At 49.9% G+C, this 21508-nt stretch overlaps 2 protein-coding genes across 7 annotated transcripts in view; one reads left to right on the forward strand and one right to left on the reverse strand.

Annotated features, from left to right (window-relative positions):
* LOC137482710 (gamma-aminobutyric acid receptor subunit alpha-3-like) overlaps window positions 1–21508 on the forward strand; it is a 107380-nt gene that overhangs the window by 69293 nt on the left and 16579 nt on the right. For both annotated transcript variants that reach the window (XM_068205237.1, XM_068205238.1), the window contains exons 4-5: window positions 9407–9474; window positions 12639–12859. In XM_068205237.1, coding sequence (XP_068061338.1) covers window positions 9407–9474; window positions 12639–12859 — 289 coding nt within the window. The remainder of the gene's footprint in view (window positions 1–9406; window positions 9475–12638; window positions 12860–21508) is intronic.
* LOC137482717 (mitochondrial fission factor homolog B-like) overlaps window positions 1–21508 on the reverse strand; it is a 214641-nt gene that overhangs the window by 15950 nt on the left and 177183 nt on the right. The gene's annotated exons all lie outside the window — the stretch shown is intronic.

Below are 21508 nucleotides of genomic sequence, written 5' to 3' on the forward strand. Positions count from 1 at the left end.
AGCTGATCTGAGGGAATCAGGGTTTGTTGGCTCCTCTGCTGGTAAAGCAGCATCTCTCCTAGGCTGCTCTGCTGGATAGAGCTGCAACCTGCACCCCACACTCTTGACAAGTGTGAGAAAATGCCTTTCACCAGCATGGGAGGGTGTGAAATCCCTGTAGCACCTTCTACAGCACCACCTGGGTGTGCCAGGTATGCCTGGAGTCCCCTTAGCCAGCGTGTGTTGAGACAAAGGGGCAGTGCAGCGAGGTCAGAGCAGAAAGCTGGGCTACCTGTGCTGTTACCCCAGGGAAGGGCTGGGGAGGGAGTGCAGTTACTCACCCAAAAGGGACCAGCAGATGCCCCCTGTGCCTCTCAGCACTGTGCTGAGGAGCCAAGTTTGTCTGAGTGCTCTGCTTTAAGCAATAGTTGTGCCTTGATCCCAGCTCTGTTGGTTATGGAGTTGTGTAGGTGTGGAGAGAGCTCAGACCTGGGTCAGAGCCACGAGCACACGTACAGCACATTTGCAGGCTCCTAGGGGATTTCTCTTCCAAAAACCGAGCTGATCTTCCCTACGCAGCTCAAGGAGTTTGTGCCCAGGAATTAGACCTCCGTCTTTGCCTGAGAGTGTGTCACAAATCCCGGACAAGCCACACTCAGGTGGTAACTGGGTCACTTCATGGTCCTGCAGCTCCTTCCTGCAGAGGACATTGGTTGCAGCCATGTGAGAACTCTGCATCTGCAGCATGTGGTGTGAGACAGGGAATAAATCTATTCCCTGCCTCAGCTCTCCCTGAGAGAGAAATGGCCTTGCTAAGAAAGGGAGCCAGGGCAGGCTGTCTTTCTGAGGCTTTGACAGGCATCATCTCACTTCATCTGTGCTGAAGAATTGAGCACATGTAATTGCAGACCATGCTGATCTCTCTCATCATGTGTGAGCGGCTTCATTGTTGGCTGTCTCTTGAGACAGCCCCTGGAATTCTTTTGAATTCCTCGTTCTCCCTGAAATATTATCCAGGTTGAGGGGAGAAAGGAGAGAAGCACAGCTGGAAGTGACACCACATGCATAGCTGTGTTTACAGATTGGATGATTTCTCTCCAGTCTGGCTGGAGGACACGCAATTGTAGACACTGATGTGCCATCACACCAGAGAGAAGGTAGTAATTAATCACCATGGCTCACAGAGCAGCAACTTGGGAACTGGCTGTACAGCAAATGCTGGCAGTGCCAGGGGATTGGAGCAGCAGCAGTGGGTGAAAAAAAACCTGGGCACCCCAGGACTGGGGAAACAGGCTTGATGCTTTCCTGGCGAGCAGCAGATAGCCTTGTTGCCCATCTAAATGTGATGTCCTTTTGATCATAGCCCTGCAGAAGTCACTGGAAGCATAACTGAGGGTGTCAGAGCTGTTACACAGACCCAGTTACTCTGGAATCAAGCAAATAGCCGGGCAAAACTGCGTGAGACAAATCATTGGTGACATGGCAGAGCTAGATAAGATCCAACCCAAAGGTCTTGTTGGCAATCCCCTGCAGGCTCTTACTCACCCCTGCTTTTGCTGAGATAAGACATTTGTTTCAGACATTTATATTGTTTCTTCCCTTACTATGTGGTTTATTCTGCAGAGTACAGATTTCCCAGTGCTCTGTCCTTGGCTGACCCCACTCTGCAGTAGATGAGCATCCTGTCATCTTTAACCACTCTGGCCCAGGTCACCAGCCTTCATCCATGGACCCTGCTCATCCTCGTCTCTGTGCTCCCTAGAGAGAGGCAGGTGCCCTCAGAGGTGGTGAGGTCTGAGGGTGGGCAGAACTACCTGTGGGGCCAGGGGGCTCTCGTCTGTGTCGTGATGCTTCTGCCCAAGTGAGTTTTCCTGGAGATGTGGGTGTTTCAGGTAGTTCAGGGAATTAAATGTTGCTGTTAGCTCTGTCTGGCCTCTGAAGGGCTGGGCCACCTGCCAGCCCCCTGGTGACACTCCTGGCCCTGCTGGCTGCCACTTGGCACTGACAGGACCGAGACATTCTGTGTATGTTCTTGCTGCTTCTCAGAAGAAGAACAGGTACACACTGCAGTCCACTTTTGGGAAAGGTGCCCGGGCTGAGCTGCCAGACAGGGGTGAACGTCTGTGATAGGAGACTTGGCTTTCGCTTCTGAGCAAGTAATTTCATATTCAAGGTTGCTGGGGTGCTGTAACAGCCAAGCAGTGTCTGAAAATGTGTATTTTTACTTTGGGACTGGGAGTTTGAAGAGGTTGGTCCTGACCTCTGTCTGTGTTGTCTGAGATCCCTCGAGCTGAGGAGAGAGAAGGGCTTGTGCTGAGACCTGCCCGCACCTCTGCTCTCCAGCTCTGCTCTCCCTTTCCTAGAGGCTGCAGGGAATGCCAGGAGAGCCTCGTGGCTTTTTGCCCCCTCTGTTCCCCAGCCTTTGCCTCCTGACCCCAGCAGAGCCTCTGCTCTCAGGATACCTGATGTGGCAGCACTCCAGGCACAGTAGGGATGTTTGTGGTCCTGACATTAGCAATAGCTCACACTGTTTTGTGGCCTTTTGTGTGGCAGGAGCTCTGTCAATGTCCTTGGAGTCAGCTTTATCCCCTGGCTGGGCTGGACAAGCCCAGGAGGCATCAACAGCACTGCAGTGATGTTCACTGAAATATTTCCTTCTCTGATGCTATTTCTGAGCTCCCTCAAAAAAAAAAAAAAATTGCAAGAAAAGCAACTCTGATGTATGTGGGGGAATCTTACTGCCCCCACAGCAGGAGGGCAGCAGTGAAGGCCATGTCAGGGCTTCCTGGTGTGTGCTTGGTGATGTAGACATCTCTATTTCTGCAGCTTGAGGTTGTGGAGAGGGGTCACCCTCTCCTCTTGGGCACCTACCCCTCTCCTTGTGCCTCCCTGTCCTCTCCCAGCACTGGCCTGGCATTCCCAAGTGCCAGGTCACAGAGAAGGTGCCACGTGCCACACCACTCAGAGATGTCCCTCCCTTCTTCAGTGCTTCTCATCCTGCAAGGAGACACCATTCAGCTCCCACTTCCCAAAACAAGGCAGCACCCCAGGTTAAAAACCACCTGAAAAAACACAGGTAGGGGCTGGGAAAGGCAGCCCTGGTGTGATGAGGGTCAAAGGGAGAGGAGGACCTGAGGGTGGAGTTTCTGGCTGGGGCTGTAGCGACACCTCTGAAGGTAAGGGCTGCCCGGGGCTGTGGTTCAGCTCAGCTCCAGTGGGCTCGTGGAGCTTGTAGCAAAGGTCATAGAAACCTCTTTTGTTCCAGAGGCTAAAAGTGGAAGGAAAATTAAATCCCCCCAGTGGGAGGCTGAGAAGGCAAAGAGTGAAACACACAAAGAGCTTCTGTGTGCAGCTGCAAAAATTACCTTCTGCTGCTCATTAATTACTATGGCAAGGAGTTGGGGGAAGCTATGAGGTGGAAGTCAGTAGTACCAGCTGAGTTCTTGTGTTTCCCTTCCCAGAGCTGCTGAGTTAGCTGGGAAACACCACCCTGGTGTTTTTGGGTGTCATCCTGGTGACACTTTGGGTTGTGTGATGTAGAAGAGAGCAAGGCTGCATCCCCTCTCTTCATGGTGCCACTGCTCTCAGCACAGGCTGGTGGGAATCCTTCCCCAAGGATTTTGTGTGGTTTTTAGGGTACACAGAATAAGGGGACACTGAATAGGGGACCTCAGAAATTCTTGAGCTGAGGATAAATGGGTTTGTCTAGGAGGGAGTTAAGGGGCACCATCAGCTTGTTACTGCCCTTCTTAGGTTGTGACCACAGCTGGAGATATTGGAGCCCAGAGCAGAAACACCTCCCTCCAGGAGCTGACTTGGAGTGGATCAATGGTTTGTACTCCTGGGTGCAGAAAATCCTGAACCCTTCTATTCTCAGCCACAGCACCTGTCACAATCCACTAGGACAAGCGGACTCCTGACGGTTCGTTAACCGATCCCAAAAGTGCAAACGGCAAACAGCAGGGGACCATCAGTTTAATCCCAACAAATGCACCTTTTATTGAGTGCCCACAGTAAATGCGATAGAGGGGACAGAAAGGAAATAAAGGAGAGAGAGAGAGAGAAAGAGGAGAAGGAGAATACAGCTACCAAACAGAGAGATGAAATCCTCCATGGTCCAGCCACATGGATTCATTGTCGTCCATGGGGGTTCACTGAAATCTTTGTTAACTCAGGGGTCTTTTATAGTCCTCTGCAGAGTGGGGGGAACAGGTAATGGAGCATGAGTCTATTGAAAAGCAGGTACAGACAGTCCCTGTTCCAAAGCAGGGCAAGTCAGTTTCAGCAGTGAGCAAGACCCGTTGTTTTCTTGGTCCAGCGAACACACCTGCAGGCAACTCTTGGCAAACATCCTGCTTCAGTCAAGCCAGCGCCCCTGTGTTAGGATTATAGGGGTCTCAGTCCTTGGGAGGGAGCTTCAATCTCCATCCGCCACGGTGGTCATGAGGCAGATGAGGGATCTTCTGCAGGAGATCACCAAAGTTACCCCAGAAAGTTCATTTGGCCAAGAGGTGGGGAAATTCATGGGTTTGGGTATCGTGAAGCAGGTGTAAGGGTATAGAGCAAGCCACCCCTTGCCAGGCCCTGCTCGAAGCAGTGCAGTGTGGCGGCACAGCAAACACACCTGCAAAGAATCACTTGGCGAGCATCCACCTCACCCAGGCCAGATCTCCAACCGGGGTCTTCAGGATCTTAGTCTCTGCCATTGCGACGATCGTGAGGCAAAAATGAGGGGAACTTCCGACCGTCTCTTACAGCACCCGGCACAGAAACACCAGTGCAGACGGGTTTGTAACCTCCGAGCTCCCTTAGGTCCCCGCACAGCCCTGGAGCTGCCTGGAGGAGCTCCCCATCCCCCGGCTCATCCCGTTCCTCGGCGCCGGGGCTGTGCAACCTCCTTGACGTCAGCGCAGCATCCAGGAATCCCCTGCACGGAGCCGCAGCGGCTTCGCCCCTGGTTTTCGCAGCACGCATCACACGGGAGCCCCCAGCGCCCGGCTGCACGGCTGCAGGCACAGCATCCCGGCTGCAGGCACAGCATCCCGGCTGCAGGCACAGCATCCTGGCTGCACGGCTGCAGGCACAGCATCCCGGCTGCACGGCTGCAGGCACAGCATCCCGGCTGCAGGCACAGCATCCCGGCTGCACGGCTGCAGGGACAGCATCCCGGCTGCAGGCACAGCACCCCGGCTGCCTGCACACCATCCTGCCTGCCTGCACAGCACCCCGGCTGCCTGCACACCATCCTGCCTGCACAGCACCCCGGCTGCCTGCACACCATCCTGCCTGCACAGCACCCCGGCTGCCTGCACACCATCCTGCCTGCCTGCACAGCACCCCGGCTGCCTGCACACCATCCTGCCTGCCTGCACAGCACCCCGGCTGCCTGTACACCATCCTGCCTGCACAGCACCCCGGCTGCCTGCACAGCCTCCGGGTACCCCCGCCTGCCGAACCGCGCTCGGCGCGGCCCCAAACCCCCGCAGCTGACACACAGCCGGCCGAGCCGGAGTATCAGGGGTGATTATTGAATAAATAGCACTCGAATAAACAGGGGGAGGTTTAACACGAGCCTGCTCAGCCTCCCGTGCCCCCCTCCCAGGATCACTCGTAGCCCTGCAGCCGGGGAGGGGGGAGGCAGCGAGGCGATGTAATTTGTGTTCCAGCTCTGCCGCTGCTCCCCGTGCTTCCAAGAAGCAAGTAAAAATAGCACTCCATCATTTTGTGAATAATAGCTATCTCCTTCCGGGCCCGGGGAGTCACGAACACTTAAACGGGGGAATTGCAGGAGAAAGGGGGGTGTCTGCCTTGGGCCAGGGGCAGGAGGATGGGGAGGGCTGGGATGGGGGCACAGGGGACACGGGAAACCCGAAGCACCTCAGCGACAGCTGCTGCTGGTTTACACCTTGTGCACACCCGGGGAAGTGACAGACCCTGCTGGTGTGCGGCTGCGGGGGCTGGAGCTGGCCCCCCCCAGGGCTGGGAGGGAGCGTTGTGTTGTACACGAGCAGCCAGATCTGGGCTAGCAGATTCCTGGAGGAGAGGGGTAGCTCTCAGAAAGCAGGCAGGTGTAGTAAGTGCCATGGTAACACTGTGGGAAGGGTTGTTCGGTTTGCCATTTGCATTGCAGATCTGCCCAGCTCTGGGGGATTTCTACAGCTGGGAGCAAGGCAGGAGCAGGCTCTGTACCCCAGGGGAAGGGGCAGCCCTGGCTGACCGGCAGCACCTTGTTCTGCTCTCACACTTGCTCCAAATTGTTCCTAGGAACATGGTTGTACTGAAGCTTGGGAATAAGCTGAGCCTATAAATGGGCAAAGCCCCCAGACAAGGGAATCAACCTCAAACAAATGACTTGGGAACATGGCATGCCACTTGGATCTCTAAATTCAGTTCAAATACTGAACCTGAAATCTCTCGCTCTTCCAGTTTCGTGTTGGCTCTGGGGTCTTTTTTTACTTTCCTGGTGCAGCAGCTCAGCAGGGTGGCTGGAAGGGGCAAGGGCTCTACTGGGCAGTGTTGTGCCAATCCTTAGGGCAGCCAGACCTGGGCTCTGGTCCTTGCTCTGCTCCAGCTTCCTATCTGAACCCAGCCCCTGCATTTTTGTTTCCCTAGTTAAAAAAAGGACTGGCAGCATCCACCTGCCACTCCAGCACCTTGAAGGCTCAACTTGTGCCTGTAAAAAATCGAATTAGAGGGAAGGATGCTGCTAGGAAATGAAATATGCCATTTTATGTTCTGCAGCAGTTCTAGGGAAAGTGCCTACCCCCCTATACTGTCCTTAATTGTTAAATCTTTGGAGAGAACTGCGCAAGACAGCCAAGCTACAGTGTGAGCACATCTATGGCTTGAGCAGAAAATAAGGATTTCCCTTCCATGTCTCTAAGCAGAGGCAGGTGATGCTTTTCTCTCAGCTTTCTCTTGCTGAAAAAGCAGATGCAGTTTCATCTCATTCAGGCTCTGGGTGGGTCAGTGTGAGGGTAAGGAGAGGGGAGGCTGCTGGCCAGCTCCTGATTTCTCTGCGGGTGGAGGTCTCACAGTCACAGAGCTGGGAGCAGTGCAGGTGCTCTTGGGCTGTGGGATCACAAGGGAAGTGAGTCTCTGAGGCTGGAGCTTGCTCTGTTCTGCTGGTGTTTTACTTATCTCTGGATTTCCCAACTCTGCTGAAATCCCTGCCTGCGTAGGAATGATTTAATTTCAGAAATCCCTCCGGATCCCATCCAAATCCTGCCCTTAGGAGCACATATTAACAGGGAGGGTTCAGTCTGGCTTTTGCCATGAGAGGTGCAGGAAGCTCATTTTTCTCAGAGCTGAGGGACATCACTGAGCCAGTGGTGAAGCCCCAGCTTGTCCCTTCTCTGGATGCTGCATGGCCTTGCCATGGGGTAAATCTGCAGTCTGGAAATGAGGGGTTCTCTTCAGACGTGGGTTGTATTTAGTTATTCATAAGAATAAGTTATTAATATATTATTGAAGTTTCCTAATGTTATTATCTTTGATTGGATTTACCAGTGGATTGAAAGGTCAGGAAGGGGTCTCTGGAGCTCTGTGTCAGCCAGGTTACAGCATGATGAGGACAGAAAAGCTCATTTAAGGATTGCAGGATCATATCAAAAGGTGTCCAAAATGAATTCTGCCTTTTTGTCTCCTCCTGGCTTCCTGAATCCCTCCCCCTGTGCTTGGACCCCGCAGAGCAGACTGGAAAGCACAGACCCTTCTGTGACCCCGTCCCTCTGAGCAGGGACATCCCATGGCTCATCCTGCACCTCCCAGGCACTGCCTTCCCTGGCCATGGGTGGCCACAGCTCCTGATCTGCCGTCCATGGCTGCAGAATGAATGCCAGGGAGGGGAGGGGAGGAGAGGGAGAGTTTTGTGTTTTCTCCAAGACATAATGAGCTTTCTCTCGCCGCATGGGGTAGCAGAAAGAGCCTCGCACCACTAAATATTCTCTGCTGTGTGCCTCATCTGGGGACTTGTTTGGAGGGAGACTGAGAATACCCAGAGAGTTTCAGCCTCACAGAGGGGCTCATTTTGTTTGGATTTCTGGGTGTTTCACCAAGTGTACCACATACATATTTCTCTTTAACTTTCTTTTTATCGCATCAAGACGAGATCAAGGGTTACTTATATAGCACAATAGTATCAGCCACGGGCTGCATCAAAAGCTTCTCAGCCATAATAACTAAAGACATGTATACGTATATTTTAGCCATTAAGGAGAAGAGCCTGCCAGAATGCATTATCTTATTTTGGGATGTAAAACTTTGAAGCACAAACCTAAGAGTCATAGTACTGCAAAGTAACTCTCAGGGGACAGAAGGATTTCCATAACTAAATTAAACAATGGGCCATCCAGGCTACTTGCAAGGCTGCTGCGATGGCCAAAATTGGGTCCTGTGCATAAAACATGAACTCTGCTTTGCAGCTTTAAATTGGTTGTTTCATTAGGAGAGCAGCTCTGAGCCAGCTAATGTCACACAACAGCATGATCTATCCCTAAAGTGGGGAGGATTTATGGGAACTGAGTGCTGAACTCAAGGCGGCTCATCCATCATGTTTTGAGCACAACCCAGTGGGCAGAGCATAGGACTGTAAATCTGGGAAATCACTGTGCCTTGATTTCCCTGCAAAGCGGGGTGGCAGCAGAGGGGTCAATTAGGAAACATGCCAAAATCCAAGGAAGTCAGGCAGAAGAACTCTGTGTGCACGTGCTGCTGGCCGTGTTCAACACTCCAGCTTATCTGAAGGCATGTGATTAAAATTGCCCCTGGTTTTAGCAGCTGGGCAGGCAGTGGGGCCCTGTGGCTTTGCAGGGGCAGCGAAGCTGCTGCTCAGCATCCGTGAGGGAATCTCAGCCCGGGATGCAGGGCCAGCACGTGATGTGGGCGAGCAGCAGCTTTGTGAGAGCAAGGCTCTTAGGAGAACAGCAAGCACGATGGCAGTAAAAGGCAATCAGAACATTGATTCTTTTTACATACAGATAAGCCTGGGGCTGTAACGAACCCAGGGTTCCCTAAAACTGCTGGAACATTGCTAGGCTGTTTATCAGGCTGGGAGACACAAAGGGATTTCAGATTAAAAAGGAGTTTCAAAGCATCAGGGCTTACCTCTGGATTGAAAACCTGTGGGTCTGTAGCAGGGTGTGGATCATGCAGCCACACAGATTCTGTAAATACGCATTGTCTGGCCGTGTGGGACAGATTTGTCCTCAGTGTAAGCGTGGGAAGCAGCAGAGCTGCACTGGAGATGAATGTGCCCAATTACGAGTGATAAAATCAGCTGTTGTTTGGGGCACAGAGCACGGTGCTGAGGGTTCAGCAGAGCAGGAATAAACATCATATAACAAACCTCAAACCCTTGCCTGCACAAGGAAATTCAGCTCTCTAATTGCTCTTTTTCCTCTTCCCCCCCCCCCTCTTTTTGTCCCAGACAGTGTAACTGAAGTCAAGACAGACATTTACGTGACGAGCTTCGGCCCTGTCTCGGACACAGACATGGTAAGTGTCTCACAGGGAGGGGTGGCTTCTCCTCAGCTGCTGTGAATGTGTCCCCCCCTCATCCCAGGATAATATGGGTAAAAGTGGGATTTTCCTAAGTGACAAGAGCTGGTGGTATCTGTTACAGGGGTAGACAGGAGTTGTTTCCCAGGTGTGCTTGGGCTTTTGGAAACCAGTTGATAACTGGAGGAATGAAGGTGCTCCTTGAGAAGAGGGGAGGATGCCAGAATGTGCTCTGGTTTGGTGGCAGTGACAGAGACAATGATTCACCATCAAACCATCCTTAGTGCCAGAACTGGAGGGAGGCAAAAGAGAAAACAGAAAAAGCATGAACTGATTGTGCTATTTTGACATGTTCAGGGAAAATTATTAATGAAAAGGCCTGAGGTCTGAATTTAGGCTTGTATTCCCACAACAGTTTGTCTTCTAATTAAAAGAGGACTGTGGAGCATAATTAATAGTGAGGTTTCTCCACAGCAGCTCGTATTCCACACGCACCCAGAGAAGGGCTGGCTGTGGGTGGTTGCTCAAGAGTTCCAGGATGCCATGTGAGGACAGCTGTTCGTTCAGGGCTGAGCCCCTCCCGCATGTCCAGCCCCTGAGGTGCCCTGGTGCTGGCATAGCCCAGGCCAGTGGTGGGCAATCCATGGCACAGAGGGAGCTCATTTTGGGGCAGGGAGCAGGTTGTCACTGGCTAGGCCAGGCTGGAGCAGTGTCCTGTGGCTCTCACAGCCCCTTCAGAGCTGCAAGGGTTGAATTTTCTGGGCTGGCATGGCCTGAACATCTCTTCAGCTGTCCCACAGCAATCCTGTGCTGGCAAGCAGAGGAGCAGGGGGAGAATAAAATCTCTGTGTTTCATGGAGTTGCTCACTCCATCACTCTAACCTGTGTTGCTTTGGGAAGACCACTCCCTTCAGGGTAAGAAGTTAAGTTGATGTCAGTGTAATCAAGATTATGAACCTCATCTGAGTTCTCCCTCTCTCTCTCCTGCTTTCCTACCACAGCAGAGACCCATAATATATTCAGCAGTCGTAGCCCTTGGGGAGTATCTGATAATTACTTCCAAGGTGGAGCATATTTGATTAAGGGAGTGTGTATAATGAACTGTGAAGAAAAAAATATGAGGTATTGAAAAGAGGAAGGTATTCTCTGCAATGTGATTTGACAAAATGAATTTAAAATTAGGAAGACAGTTAAGGAATAATAAATTATTTCCCCTCCGCATGCTTTCGTTCCGTGTATTTTACAAATGCATAGCGAATGTGTTTTAGCTCTGCTGCTAAAAGTAAGGGAGAGGAGCCCCATCTCCTCGGGAAGCATGTGGAGAGCCTGCTCTGGGGCTTCCTTTCATCTCGGGAGTGGGGAAGTCCCTCCTTCCCTCTGGCACCTGCCCGGTGCCGCGCTCCCCCTCCCGCAGCCGCTCCTGCGGCGCACGCGGAGCCTGGAACGGCGGAATTAGGGTGATGGAGGAGAGGCAGGTAAAGCTGCCCTGGGGAGCGGGAGAGCAGCTGCTTACCCGGCGTGGAGGAGGAGGAGGACGTGGAGACCTTTCCACTGAGGTGCTCCAAGGGACTCCCAATCTCTCTCTTGGTTTGGAGAGCAGAGCCTGATCGCACCTGAGGCGCGCCCCAGTCCTCGGGACTGAGCTCTTGCAACTTTGCCTCAGTCTCAGGGAAATCATTCAAAGAAAACAAAAATGGAAGGGGATTTTTTTTGTTTCGTGGATGGACTCTGAGGACAGTCAGTCTTGATGTTTTCAGTCACTTCTGTAGAGAAGAGCATAACACAGAACTAAGGGTGCTCCTTGGAAGGTGTGAGTTGGGAATAATGCTTTTATGGAAAGAAGCATAGAAAAGAGGGGAAGATCCTGAACATGATTTCTCTTTTCTTCAGGAATGATTCCTAAGCATTAAAGAAGATAAGCAGGGCCTTGTCTGGCACTTTTTAAATAGAAACAGGGAACGAGAGAACTCTTCTCCTGATAAGGACTTTTCCCAAACCTCCTGGGACTGCACACAGGCTCATTTCTTTGGGTTTATCCCAAGAAATAATGAATTATTTTGTCCCTTCCATGAAGGGACAAAATACTTGTACAGGACAGAGAATGTAGAATTTCTCTTTCCTTCCCCAGCCGAGATCCAGAAGGTTCGTATTTGAGCAGGGGTGTCTCATGGCCAGGGAGCAGGGATGGATTTATTTACAGAGATGCCTCCATTCAGCTGCCATCTGCTGCAAAACCTGTAGGAATTTCTCTGTCCTATAGGAAAGTGATGCACAGCAGTTTTTAAGTGCTGCTGAGAAGTGCTGCAGGAAAGAAATCACTCACAATGATAAGTTTGGTTGGTCCTGCGGCCTCCAGGAATGTGTAAATAAAGATTACAAGTCTGCAGCAGCAGGGGGAGGAAGAACAGTTGAGACAGACTGGTTTTCCAAAGACCCCTCTGTCTCTAAAAGTGGTTTCTGAATCTGCATTCACTGAGAGAGGAGCTGGCTTGGCTGCAGGGCTTCAAAGAGGTGACTTCTAACTGCCCCAGCTGGAATTTGGCCTGGGAAATGGGTCTCTACCATGGCAGAAAGAAGAAAAAAAAAAAAAAAGAGAAAATGGAAATAATAACAAGAAGGCAAAAGAAAGTCACGGGTTCTTGTAATGCAAGTTTAAGAAGTCTTTAATTCAATGATTTTCTAAAGGTGGCCTGGGGAACAAAATAGCATTAAGACAATGTCATGCAAGTTTATTTATTTATTTTTTTTTAATGGGCAGGGATATAATTACCAACATCCTAGCCAGATTGCATCTCCAGGAACTTTATTTTTACCTTTTAAAAATACCTGTGTAGCTGCACATAATGGCCTTTCTCCCCTGAAACTTCTGGATAGAGGTGGTGGTGCAGCAGGGCTACCCCAGCTCTGGCCCTGTAGGCTGTGCTGCAGCTTCTCTGCAGTGCTCAGAAACACTGACACGCACATTTTGACGTCATAGGTAAGTCATTACCCAAAATGTGCTGAATCCCATCTATCCTGCACTGCTGTTAACCCCTTCTGCTTGTTGCACCACACTTTGTGTCACCCAAGGTGTGCCAGAACCCACTTTGCTCTATGAATGAAGACAGCACCTCTTGAGCTGAGTAAAACACAACTTATTTTCCTCTCCTCTCTCCCCAAAGGAATACACCATTGATGTCTTTTTCCGGCAGTCCTGGAGAGATGAAAGGCTGAAGTTTGATGGTCCCATGAAAATCCTTCCCCTGAACAACCTGCTGGCCAGTAAGATCTGGACTCCTGACACTTTCTTCCACAACGGGAAGAAATCTGTAGCCCACAACATGACAACCCCCAACAAGCTGCTGCGCCTGGTGGACAACGGCACCCTCCTGTACACCATGAGGTGAGTCTGGCTCTCCTCCCAGGGAATCCCAGGTCCTTCTGCACATACAGGTCCTCAGGGTGCCTCACAGCAGGGTTTATGCAGACTTCCACTAACTCTTGGTAGTAGACTTGAGTCCTACCCTGCTGCTTTCCATGCTCTCCTTGTTTCCTACCTGTGGACCATCACTGGTCCTCAGCTTGGCACATTTTTACAGGTAGATTTTCCCTCATCATTCACATTGATTTTTTGCTTTTATGTGCTGAGGTAGATGTGTTGGGATCTATAGTTTGTGAGGCTGATGTGCCACCTGGACTAATTTTCTTCCTGACCTGTGATGGGATATGAATCAGGTTTGCAATGTTGGTATGGGAACATTAGGCTGGGAGAGTTTGTTATTCTCCAGCAGCTTGAGAACAGATCTAAATTTGTTCAGCATGTTAGAGCAGAACCATTTCACACATCTAATGAGACCAAGCTTTCTTGTGACAACAATGGGGTTGTTTTTTCCCACTTTGTGGAATTAAAAAAATCCAAATCTATGTGATCAATGCACATCATTAGGGAAAAAAACCCAACAAAACAGCTAATTAAAAACTGTGATTTGGAGAAGCTAGGGTTCCAGGAGTCATAGGTTGTAAATGAAACAACAAGCTGCTGATAAATGCACAAGAAAGGTATTGAGTTCGTTTTGGCAAGATGTAAATCTTTGTTTCAAAAAATTATTTTCTATGTCTCCGTCTCCAAGTGAATCCTAACTAATAACAGGCTTCATTGTGGATTCTGTGTGCTGAGATGCTGCACTTTCACCTCTGGTTTTGAGGACCAGGCAGAATTTCATCTCTTCATAGTTAAACTGGCTGTGAATCTACACGGTGTCAGCAAGTTTTACAGCCTACATTGATAAACAATGCCTTGCTTTTGTGCAGCAGTTCTCAAATATGAGCTAATCCTGCCAGTTCCCCGGGGGGTTTAGGTCTCCACACATCAGTGATCTCACATTAAGGCAGATGGGGTAAATGAAGGGAAAAGCCCAACTTGACTTAAGGGCTCTGTTCTGCTCCCAGCTCCCTGACCTGCAAGTAGACAACTCGCACTCCCCGCACTTCATCTCATTGTCTGACTGTGAAGTATTACAGGAGCTGCTGGCAAAAGGCAGCAAAAAAAAAAAAAAAAAAGATTCAATTTCAGAGCTTTTAAATCATTTCACTACTTCTTTATTCAGCAAACAGCCATTAGCTTTAGCAAGTTTTGTGTGACTAAAAAAGTATTGGATTTATTTTTCCATTGAGGGCTGGGCAGGTGCCAGGATGGCAGCAGCATCATGAGACTCTTGGGAATGAGCTTCTGGAAGAAAAGAGAGTCTTGGGGTTTTTTAAAATAAACTCAAACCATCCTTCAGCTTAGCTGTCTGCTGAAGAATTGGGGAATGAAGGACCTCCTCTTACAGGTGCTCCCGTCCCCCTTAAATACATCCCTAAGGCTTTGTCAGAGGTGAGGAGCCCACTCAGAGGCTGAGGGTTGGATATGAGACCTTTTGTCATGTTTTGAATTACACAGAGCCAGAAGCTCTTGTGCACAGAGATCTTTTCTTTACCCAGTGTGTGAAGCCCAGGGGAGGCTCTGGAGTGGTTAGAGCTGCCCAGATGACCACAGCCTGCTGGACAAAGCAGGACTCGTCTGGCATTGCAATTAAACACATCCAGGAGGGGATGTCTGTCCTGGAGCATCTGGTGATTCCCTTTCTTCCTCTTGGTGCTGCTCAGGACCACCAGGGTCTCTTTTGAGTGGGGCGTCAGAAAGGAAGATGCAAGGGCACAGACTGCAGGGCCAGGACCAAGCCTCAGGCTCAGCCACCAAAACCTACCTGGCTTTGCCATTCCAAGGCACTCCCAGCTCAATTCCCCTGTCAAACCATGATGGTGGTATCACCCTCCCTTGTTAACTGCTTTGAAACCTCTCCCAGGGAAGGCCTGGAGGGAGCCTCTTGTTTTCTGTCCAAGTGATGCCTTTGCTGTCCTCCCCCATGCCCAGGGATGTGCAAGTGTGTCCCTAAAGGAAGGAGCAGGATCTTGGAGCCAAACTCACACAGCTGACATCCAGCAAAGTGCAAATACCAAAGGGGTGCCCTGCTGACTGGGGAGAGAGTTTGGGCTTCCACCAGATTTCAGTGGCCTGGCAGCAGTGCCCAGGTGATCCCTTGCAGGCTCCATCTAGATTGATACCTGGCTGTTGTTACTGGACACAAAATGAGTACACAGAAGCTTGGTAAGTTCAAAAGAGAAAAATAACTAGTTTTATTCAAACATCTGGTATTTCTAGAATTCTAAAGGTGGCCATGGATTGGAGGATGGGATTACTACTTCTCTAACCACACTGGTCTAAAGATCAATCAATCATTTCTCTCCACCTACAGAGAAATATATAAACTATTCTATTTATACATGAAATTGTGGGGGAACTCTGACTCTCAAATATGTAAACATTATCAGAAGGCTAAAGAAATTTTATGAGACCCTTAACACTTTCAAAAGAACTATAAAAGAAAACTTAACTCTTTTAAAAATCAGGGTAACACCTGGCCATGCAGTTTGACTGCTGAGAATATCCTGCTCCTTTCCCTTGTACCAGGCAATATCCTTGAGGGATCAGCTCTGCTGATGTGCAATTAGAGGCACGTCTCTTGCTATTTATCCTGCTGGGAAAGCCAACTTCTCTTAGTCAAGGCTTACAGTTATAGATGAACTTGCTCTGGTGGAACAGCAAGTCTGACACATGCATCCAGCAAAATGACACCTGTGTGACAATATTTATAGCTCCTGGAGAGAGCCTCTTTATCACTGACCAGAGCTCCCAGGAGCTGCACAGCTGCTGTAGCCGAGCATCCAGAGATTTCCTTCAGTCATGGCACATTCTCCTCGTGGATCCGTGCAATGTCACAGTGCACACACCCCTGACCACTTGCGATGCTGGAATGACCCTAAGATTGTAAAACTCCTTGTTTCTTAGCCTATGCAGCTAAAGAAGGAGTCTGAAATGAGTAGGATCGACTTCTCAAGGTTGTTTATTTTTCCTTATCTATAACATTCTTTCTCTGACTTGCTGAGCTCTGTCTAGTAAGGAGGCTATGGCAACCTGCCCTCTCGGGCGGTGTTTACATTTTATATCAAAAGTTACGTATAGTCTGTTTACAATATTGTGCCAATACCTATCATCTATGTTAGACAGTGTGTCTCCACCTTAAACCAATAGAAAAGTGTCACCATCACACCAAGACTCGGAGGACAAGAAGAAGGAAGAAAAGGCTAGGACACGCCTGGCTTCCTCCATCTTGTACCCCTGAATCACATTCTAAAAATCCCAGAATTCTACTTTTTCACCCTGTGTCCATTCAGCTATTACACTACTCAAACTCTTGTGGCTTGTAATTCCTCATACAGAGTTGGCAACCTTTCCTACGGGCTAAAATCGAAGACACAGGTGTTTTTGACTTAGTGCCAAGGTCTCCGAGCCCCCTGCCAGGGTCTCAAGACAGCCAGGGCAGCCAGAGGGATGTCCTGGACTCTGACAACCACTGACAGGCCTTGGCACCTGGGCCACAAAACAACCTTTGTGACCACTGAACTGAGCTGCATTTCTCTACTCCCCAGGATTACCGATCCCTCTGCACCTTCCCTGCTCCTCCAGCTGCCTCAGAGAGCACAGGGATGCAGTTTTATGATGTTGCCCTGCCTCTGCAGTCTCTTCTTGTGGAGCTCCTGCACGGTCCAGGTAGTTCACACAAGCCCAGCTATGGTCTCTAAACTCAGGTGTCAGACCCGAGTGCAACAACAACCTGGGAACGGTGCTTGGATTTATGTAAGGAAGAGACAAAAGTAGCCAAGGCCGCCATCTCTGGGTGTACTCGCTGGCTCAGATTGTGTGGGGCACACAGAAAATGCTCTGGCTCTCCCCAGCCTTGAGGCACAGAAAAACAGTGAAAGTTTAATGCTCTGCTGATGGGATTCAGCTTTGTGAATCAAGGCTTTAAAAAGCTCTTCTGCTCTTAACAGGGCCTGTCAGAATGGTGTGTTGAGGCTTTGTGGTTATTGTCAGAGTGGTTCCCAGACAATATGTGCTCAAGTTATGCACTTGGAAGATGTTTTCTTTACCTGTCAGGCTGACACATTCACTGCATGCCTGAAGGCTCTGCCTGAAGAGCCTGTGCTGCTGAAGACAGCGTGCAGTCCTTGGGAGGAGGGTCTGTGAACCCTCAGGTGAGGCAGAGGCACAGCAGGAGGGAAAGCTGGGCCCAGGACACGTGCAGACCTACAGGGGCTGTGGAATCCCAGAGCACGTCCTCTACCTGGTGTGCCAGGCCCTGGGGTTTGGGCTTCCCACGCTGCCTCTTGAAATCACAGAGCTTTGCAGCGTCTCTCCCTCAGCAAAGGCTTTTTGGGGTGTCTTTACTGGCTGGGGGTTTTTTAGTCCCCAGGCAAGTTGTGATGGCTCCAGGCTCTGCAGCACCCTCCCCACGATGGAGGTGCAGCCTCTCTGCAGGAGCAGCAGCTGGGACAGCCCACCCCAGCTCTCCTGGCTGTATGGGCTGGCAGCTGTTTGTCTGCTCCCACACCAGGGCTGATCCCAGAAAACATCACAGACGGATCCAAGCAGAGCAGAGCTTGGCTGGCTGATAAAAACACAAGCAGGCTGATAAAAACACAAGATGAGATTTGCTCCAACTTTTCCCTGCCAGAGCAGATCCAAAGACAAAAATGATTTGTTTTCCAGGCTTGGCTTTGTGCAGACAGACTTTTTTAAGGAAACTGTCCCAGGAGGGAGAAATCTTCAGAGAACACCTTATCTCACTGCATTTCTGCCATCATGGGCTGAAATCTCTAGGGGCTGGGGGAGGATGGAAAGTGAAATCAGTGCTTCCAGATCCAGCACAAGGATCCTAGAAGCAATTTGGCTTTCAAGCTCAAACCCCTCAATTAATAAACCTAACCTAGATTCTCCCACAGCCCAAACCATAAACACTGCTCGGCCTGACTGTGGTTATTAATGAACCTCCTGGAGAAGAAATCAGGACAAAACTCCAGCAGTATCCCTGGCATAAACAAAGCCAGCCCTGCCGTGCAGGGGGCTGTCATGTTTTTGTAGCACTCACACACCGAGGGATTATTACATTTGCGTCCCAGAAACTGGGCTGAGATCCTGGCTCATCCTGCAGCTGCACGCAGGTAACGACAGGGGCTCTAATGACACATCAAAGGCTTTGCTAAGCTCCTGGTAACCATGAGAACCAGCTGAAGAGGTTTGTTATCCCGTCAGCCCTGGCAGAGGTATGTTTAGCCTGATTCACGCTTCTTGCCATTGTGTTGGCGCAGTTCAAAGGACTTCCCGTGACTTTAAAAGAGGGAAAAAAACACAGGCTCTGTCCTGGGTGTTCCACTTTTGGTGCCATTGTGCCAGCAAAGTGAAGAGAAAACATGAGGGCTTTGGGGTTTGGCTTCAAGACAGTTCTGCATAAGTTACTGCAGGTGCCTGGGACTGATGAGCCAAAGGCTACGACTGCTGGCTGAGGTGATTTCTGGCAGCTTGGCTATTTTTTGTGTGCTCTTCAGGCCTTCTAAGGACTTTTCAGGGCTCCTGGATGTGAATAGCCCATCAGAGCAATGAAGCAAAACGCAGTGGCTCTCTGGCCATTAGCTCCCTTGCACAGGATAAGGGGCAGAGATGGGAATTTCTGCAATAAACCCTTTCATCCAAGTGCTGCAGAGGCTGTGGTAATTGTCTGGGAAGGGAGAGACATTCCTAGTGGTCTGACAGCTTGACATTTCATGTGTTACCTGTGAACCTGCTGACCTGAAGCTGCTGAACCAGACTCACCTTGCTGGAATGATGCAACTTTTCCTTTTTTAAATTTAATTTCGGGAAACTTCAAATCTCCTTCAGTTGTAGGGGGAGGAGTGGCAGATTAGGTTGCTTTTCCAGTGGTTTGTTGATGGATTTCTTGTTTTATTGCTTGCTGGCTCAGCTAATAAAACAGGCTTTAGATTTAAAATGCAACTGCTGCATTCCCACACATCGAGGGAGTCATCCAGATCCATATAGAATTGTCTCCTCCCTTGACAGCACTTGCTCTTGTTGGCTGTGGCCTGGAGAGGGCAGGAGGGTTTGGCCAAGGCCAGTCTCTGCTGCTGTCCTGGTCCCCTCTGAGGCTCTTCCTGGCTGCTCTAAATGGCACAAACCCACCAGAGCCACAATCTGCAGTCCTTGGAGTCATTCAGCCTTATTCAGAGTGGCTGATGATCACAGCCAACACTTGCAGACAGTACAGTGGAAGGAAAAGACTTTCCTGGGTTTTTTGGGGTAGGATGCGTCAGAAGGAGGGCACTGGTCAGAGATGAGGTCCTTTGGAAAAGCCAACTTTGGGAACTCCCAGTTAAGAGCCTTTGGAAATAATAAAGCAATGAGTGAAGCACATGAAAAAACCAGGAAGGTAAAAAGGGAAATTCTGGTGTGGGCTGCTGAGGGAGATAGGGGAAATGTCTCAACATTTCCCTGACACAAGTGACAGTGACAAAATGAGAAGCAAAAAGTCCATTGCAGTTGGAAAAGACACCGAAAGAATTGAAGACTGAGATATGTGAGAATATGCTTGACAAGCTTGCCAGCCAAGAGCTCCCCAAGTGGATTTTCAGCTGGCTGAAGAGAACATCACAAAAGACACAGAACAGGAAGAGCAAGGCAGTCAAGTCCACACCAAGCTGCCAGGTTTTTATACCTGCTTCTTGAAATCCATAGTGGAAAAGAGAGGCATCAGAGCAAATGAGCAATTTGTCCATGGTGGCCTTTGAGTGTCCTGGAGAAAATAATTACAGCACTGTGCTTGTAGCCTTGTGAAAACCACTGTCAGTCCTCAGTGAGCCTTGACTGAAGTCAGAAGGTCAGGTCTCCTTCTCTTTCATGTAAAACAGGTGCATTCAGTGCAGCGATGAAGAGCAGATCACCAAGTCAGAGAGAGTGATTTGTCTCCAGGAAGTTGCTTGGGCACACAGTGGTTCTTGGCTTGGCTGAGAAAGCCAGGCTGGAGGCAGCTGTGAAGCAGCAGGACAGCCAGCATCCCCCCATCCCCTCTTTGTCACGGACACGGGGTCTCCATGGCCATGGCTTCACACAGGACTGGCACGCTCACTGCAGGCTAGGCCCTTGCTCTCTGGAATTGCCAGATGTTCCCAAAGACTTGCAGAACTGAGCCTTAACGCCCTGCTCTGAGTGCTGCAGGGCCTCCAGAGAGTTTGGGCCACCCAGCTCTGCCCCGCCAAAGTTATGGCAACTTTCCTGCTCTGCTTCTTCATCCGACTCCTCTGCTCTCTCTCGTGGGGTGCCAGCTCCCCTGACCCCTCTGGGCGCTGCAGGTGAGGCTGGATGTGGGTCTGAAATGCCAGGGCTCCTTTCCTCACCTGGCAGAGCAGAACTCACAGGTGATGGGGAGGTTCCAGGATGTGGGAACCCAGGGCATCCCTCTGGCTGCCCTGGAAGGTCTGGGACCCTGGCAGGGGGTCAGGAGCCCCCCTGCACAGAGCCCCGAGAGACACTGTCTCTGATCTCTGTCCATGGAAAAGAGTTTTCAGTCTTTCCGGATGAATTACAAGCTCTGAGTGTTCGATATAAGTAGTAATTAGTGTGGCATGGCTGCAAAAGTAGAATTTTAGGATTCTAGGTAAGGGGTTCAAAGGGGGAAAGATGGAGGAAACTGGGTGTGCCTTGTCCTTTTTCTTCTTCTTCATGCCCTCCGTGTTTCACTGTGGCGTTGGCATTTTTCTGTTGGTTTGGGCTCGGGACACACTGTTCAACATGGGTGATAGGTATTGGCACATTATTGTAAATATAGCACACGTAGTTTTTGGTATATAATGTTTGTAACATCCCACTGAGGGGCAGAGCCCCGCACGCTGTCCTGCAGGACAGACCTGCTGCAGGTCAGAGAGAAAATATTGTAGATAAGAAGAAATGAACACCCTTGAAAACCAGCACAGATGAATTACGACTCCTTCTTTGGCAGCGGGGCTGAAAGACAGAGACTTTCTACAATCTCGGGAGCATCTGAATACCACAGGTCCCGGCAGCAGTGCAGCAGCTGGGCAGGGTTTGCTGCCTTGGGCCCTGTGTGTGGGTGTCCCCTCTCAGCACCAGCTGCCACGTGCAGCCACTGTCACTGCAGCTGTGCCACCCCTGCCACCTCACAGCTGCTCTGCTTTGTTTCCTCCACAGGGGTTTTTACAGCAATTTGTGAAGGGTTTGGTTTTGTCCACTGAATTTTATTATGTCAAATTTTTAAACAAGTCCTTTTTTTTTAATATAAGCATTTAAGGTTTGTCTGCCTAAAATAAATAACCTTTTTTTTTATTTTATTTCCTTTTTAAAAAAAAAATCTTTCCTTTTAGCAAACAAAACCCAAAGCCTTTGTTTTTTCAGGGTTTATTTTGCATTTGACTAAGCCTCAGTGTTTTCTGTGAAGAATAACTTAGCTGAACATTTTTCTAGCCAAAGGAAAATATCTCAATAGAAGCTTCTTGACCTGAGTTTTGCACAAGCCACCTTCAGTCTGTGCAGTTGCCCTTTGCACCCACATGTTGCTCCTGCCATGGTTTGTTTGCTGTTGTGCTGAGCCATCAGAAGTGA

Source organism: Anomalospiza imberbis, chromosome 14 (assembly GCF_031753505.1).
Source record: "Anomalospiza imberbis isolate Cuckoo-Finch-1a 21T00152 chromosome 14, ASM3175350v1, whole genome shotgun sequence".
Lineage (NCBI taxonomy): Eukaryota > Metazoa > Chordata > Aves > Passeriformes > Viduidae > Anomalospiza > Anomalospiza imberbis.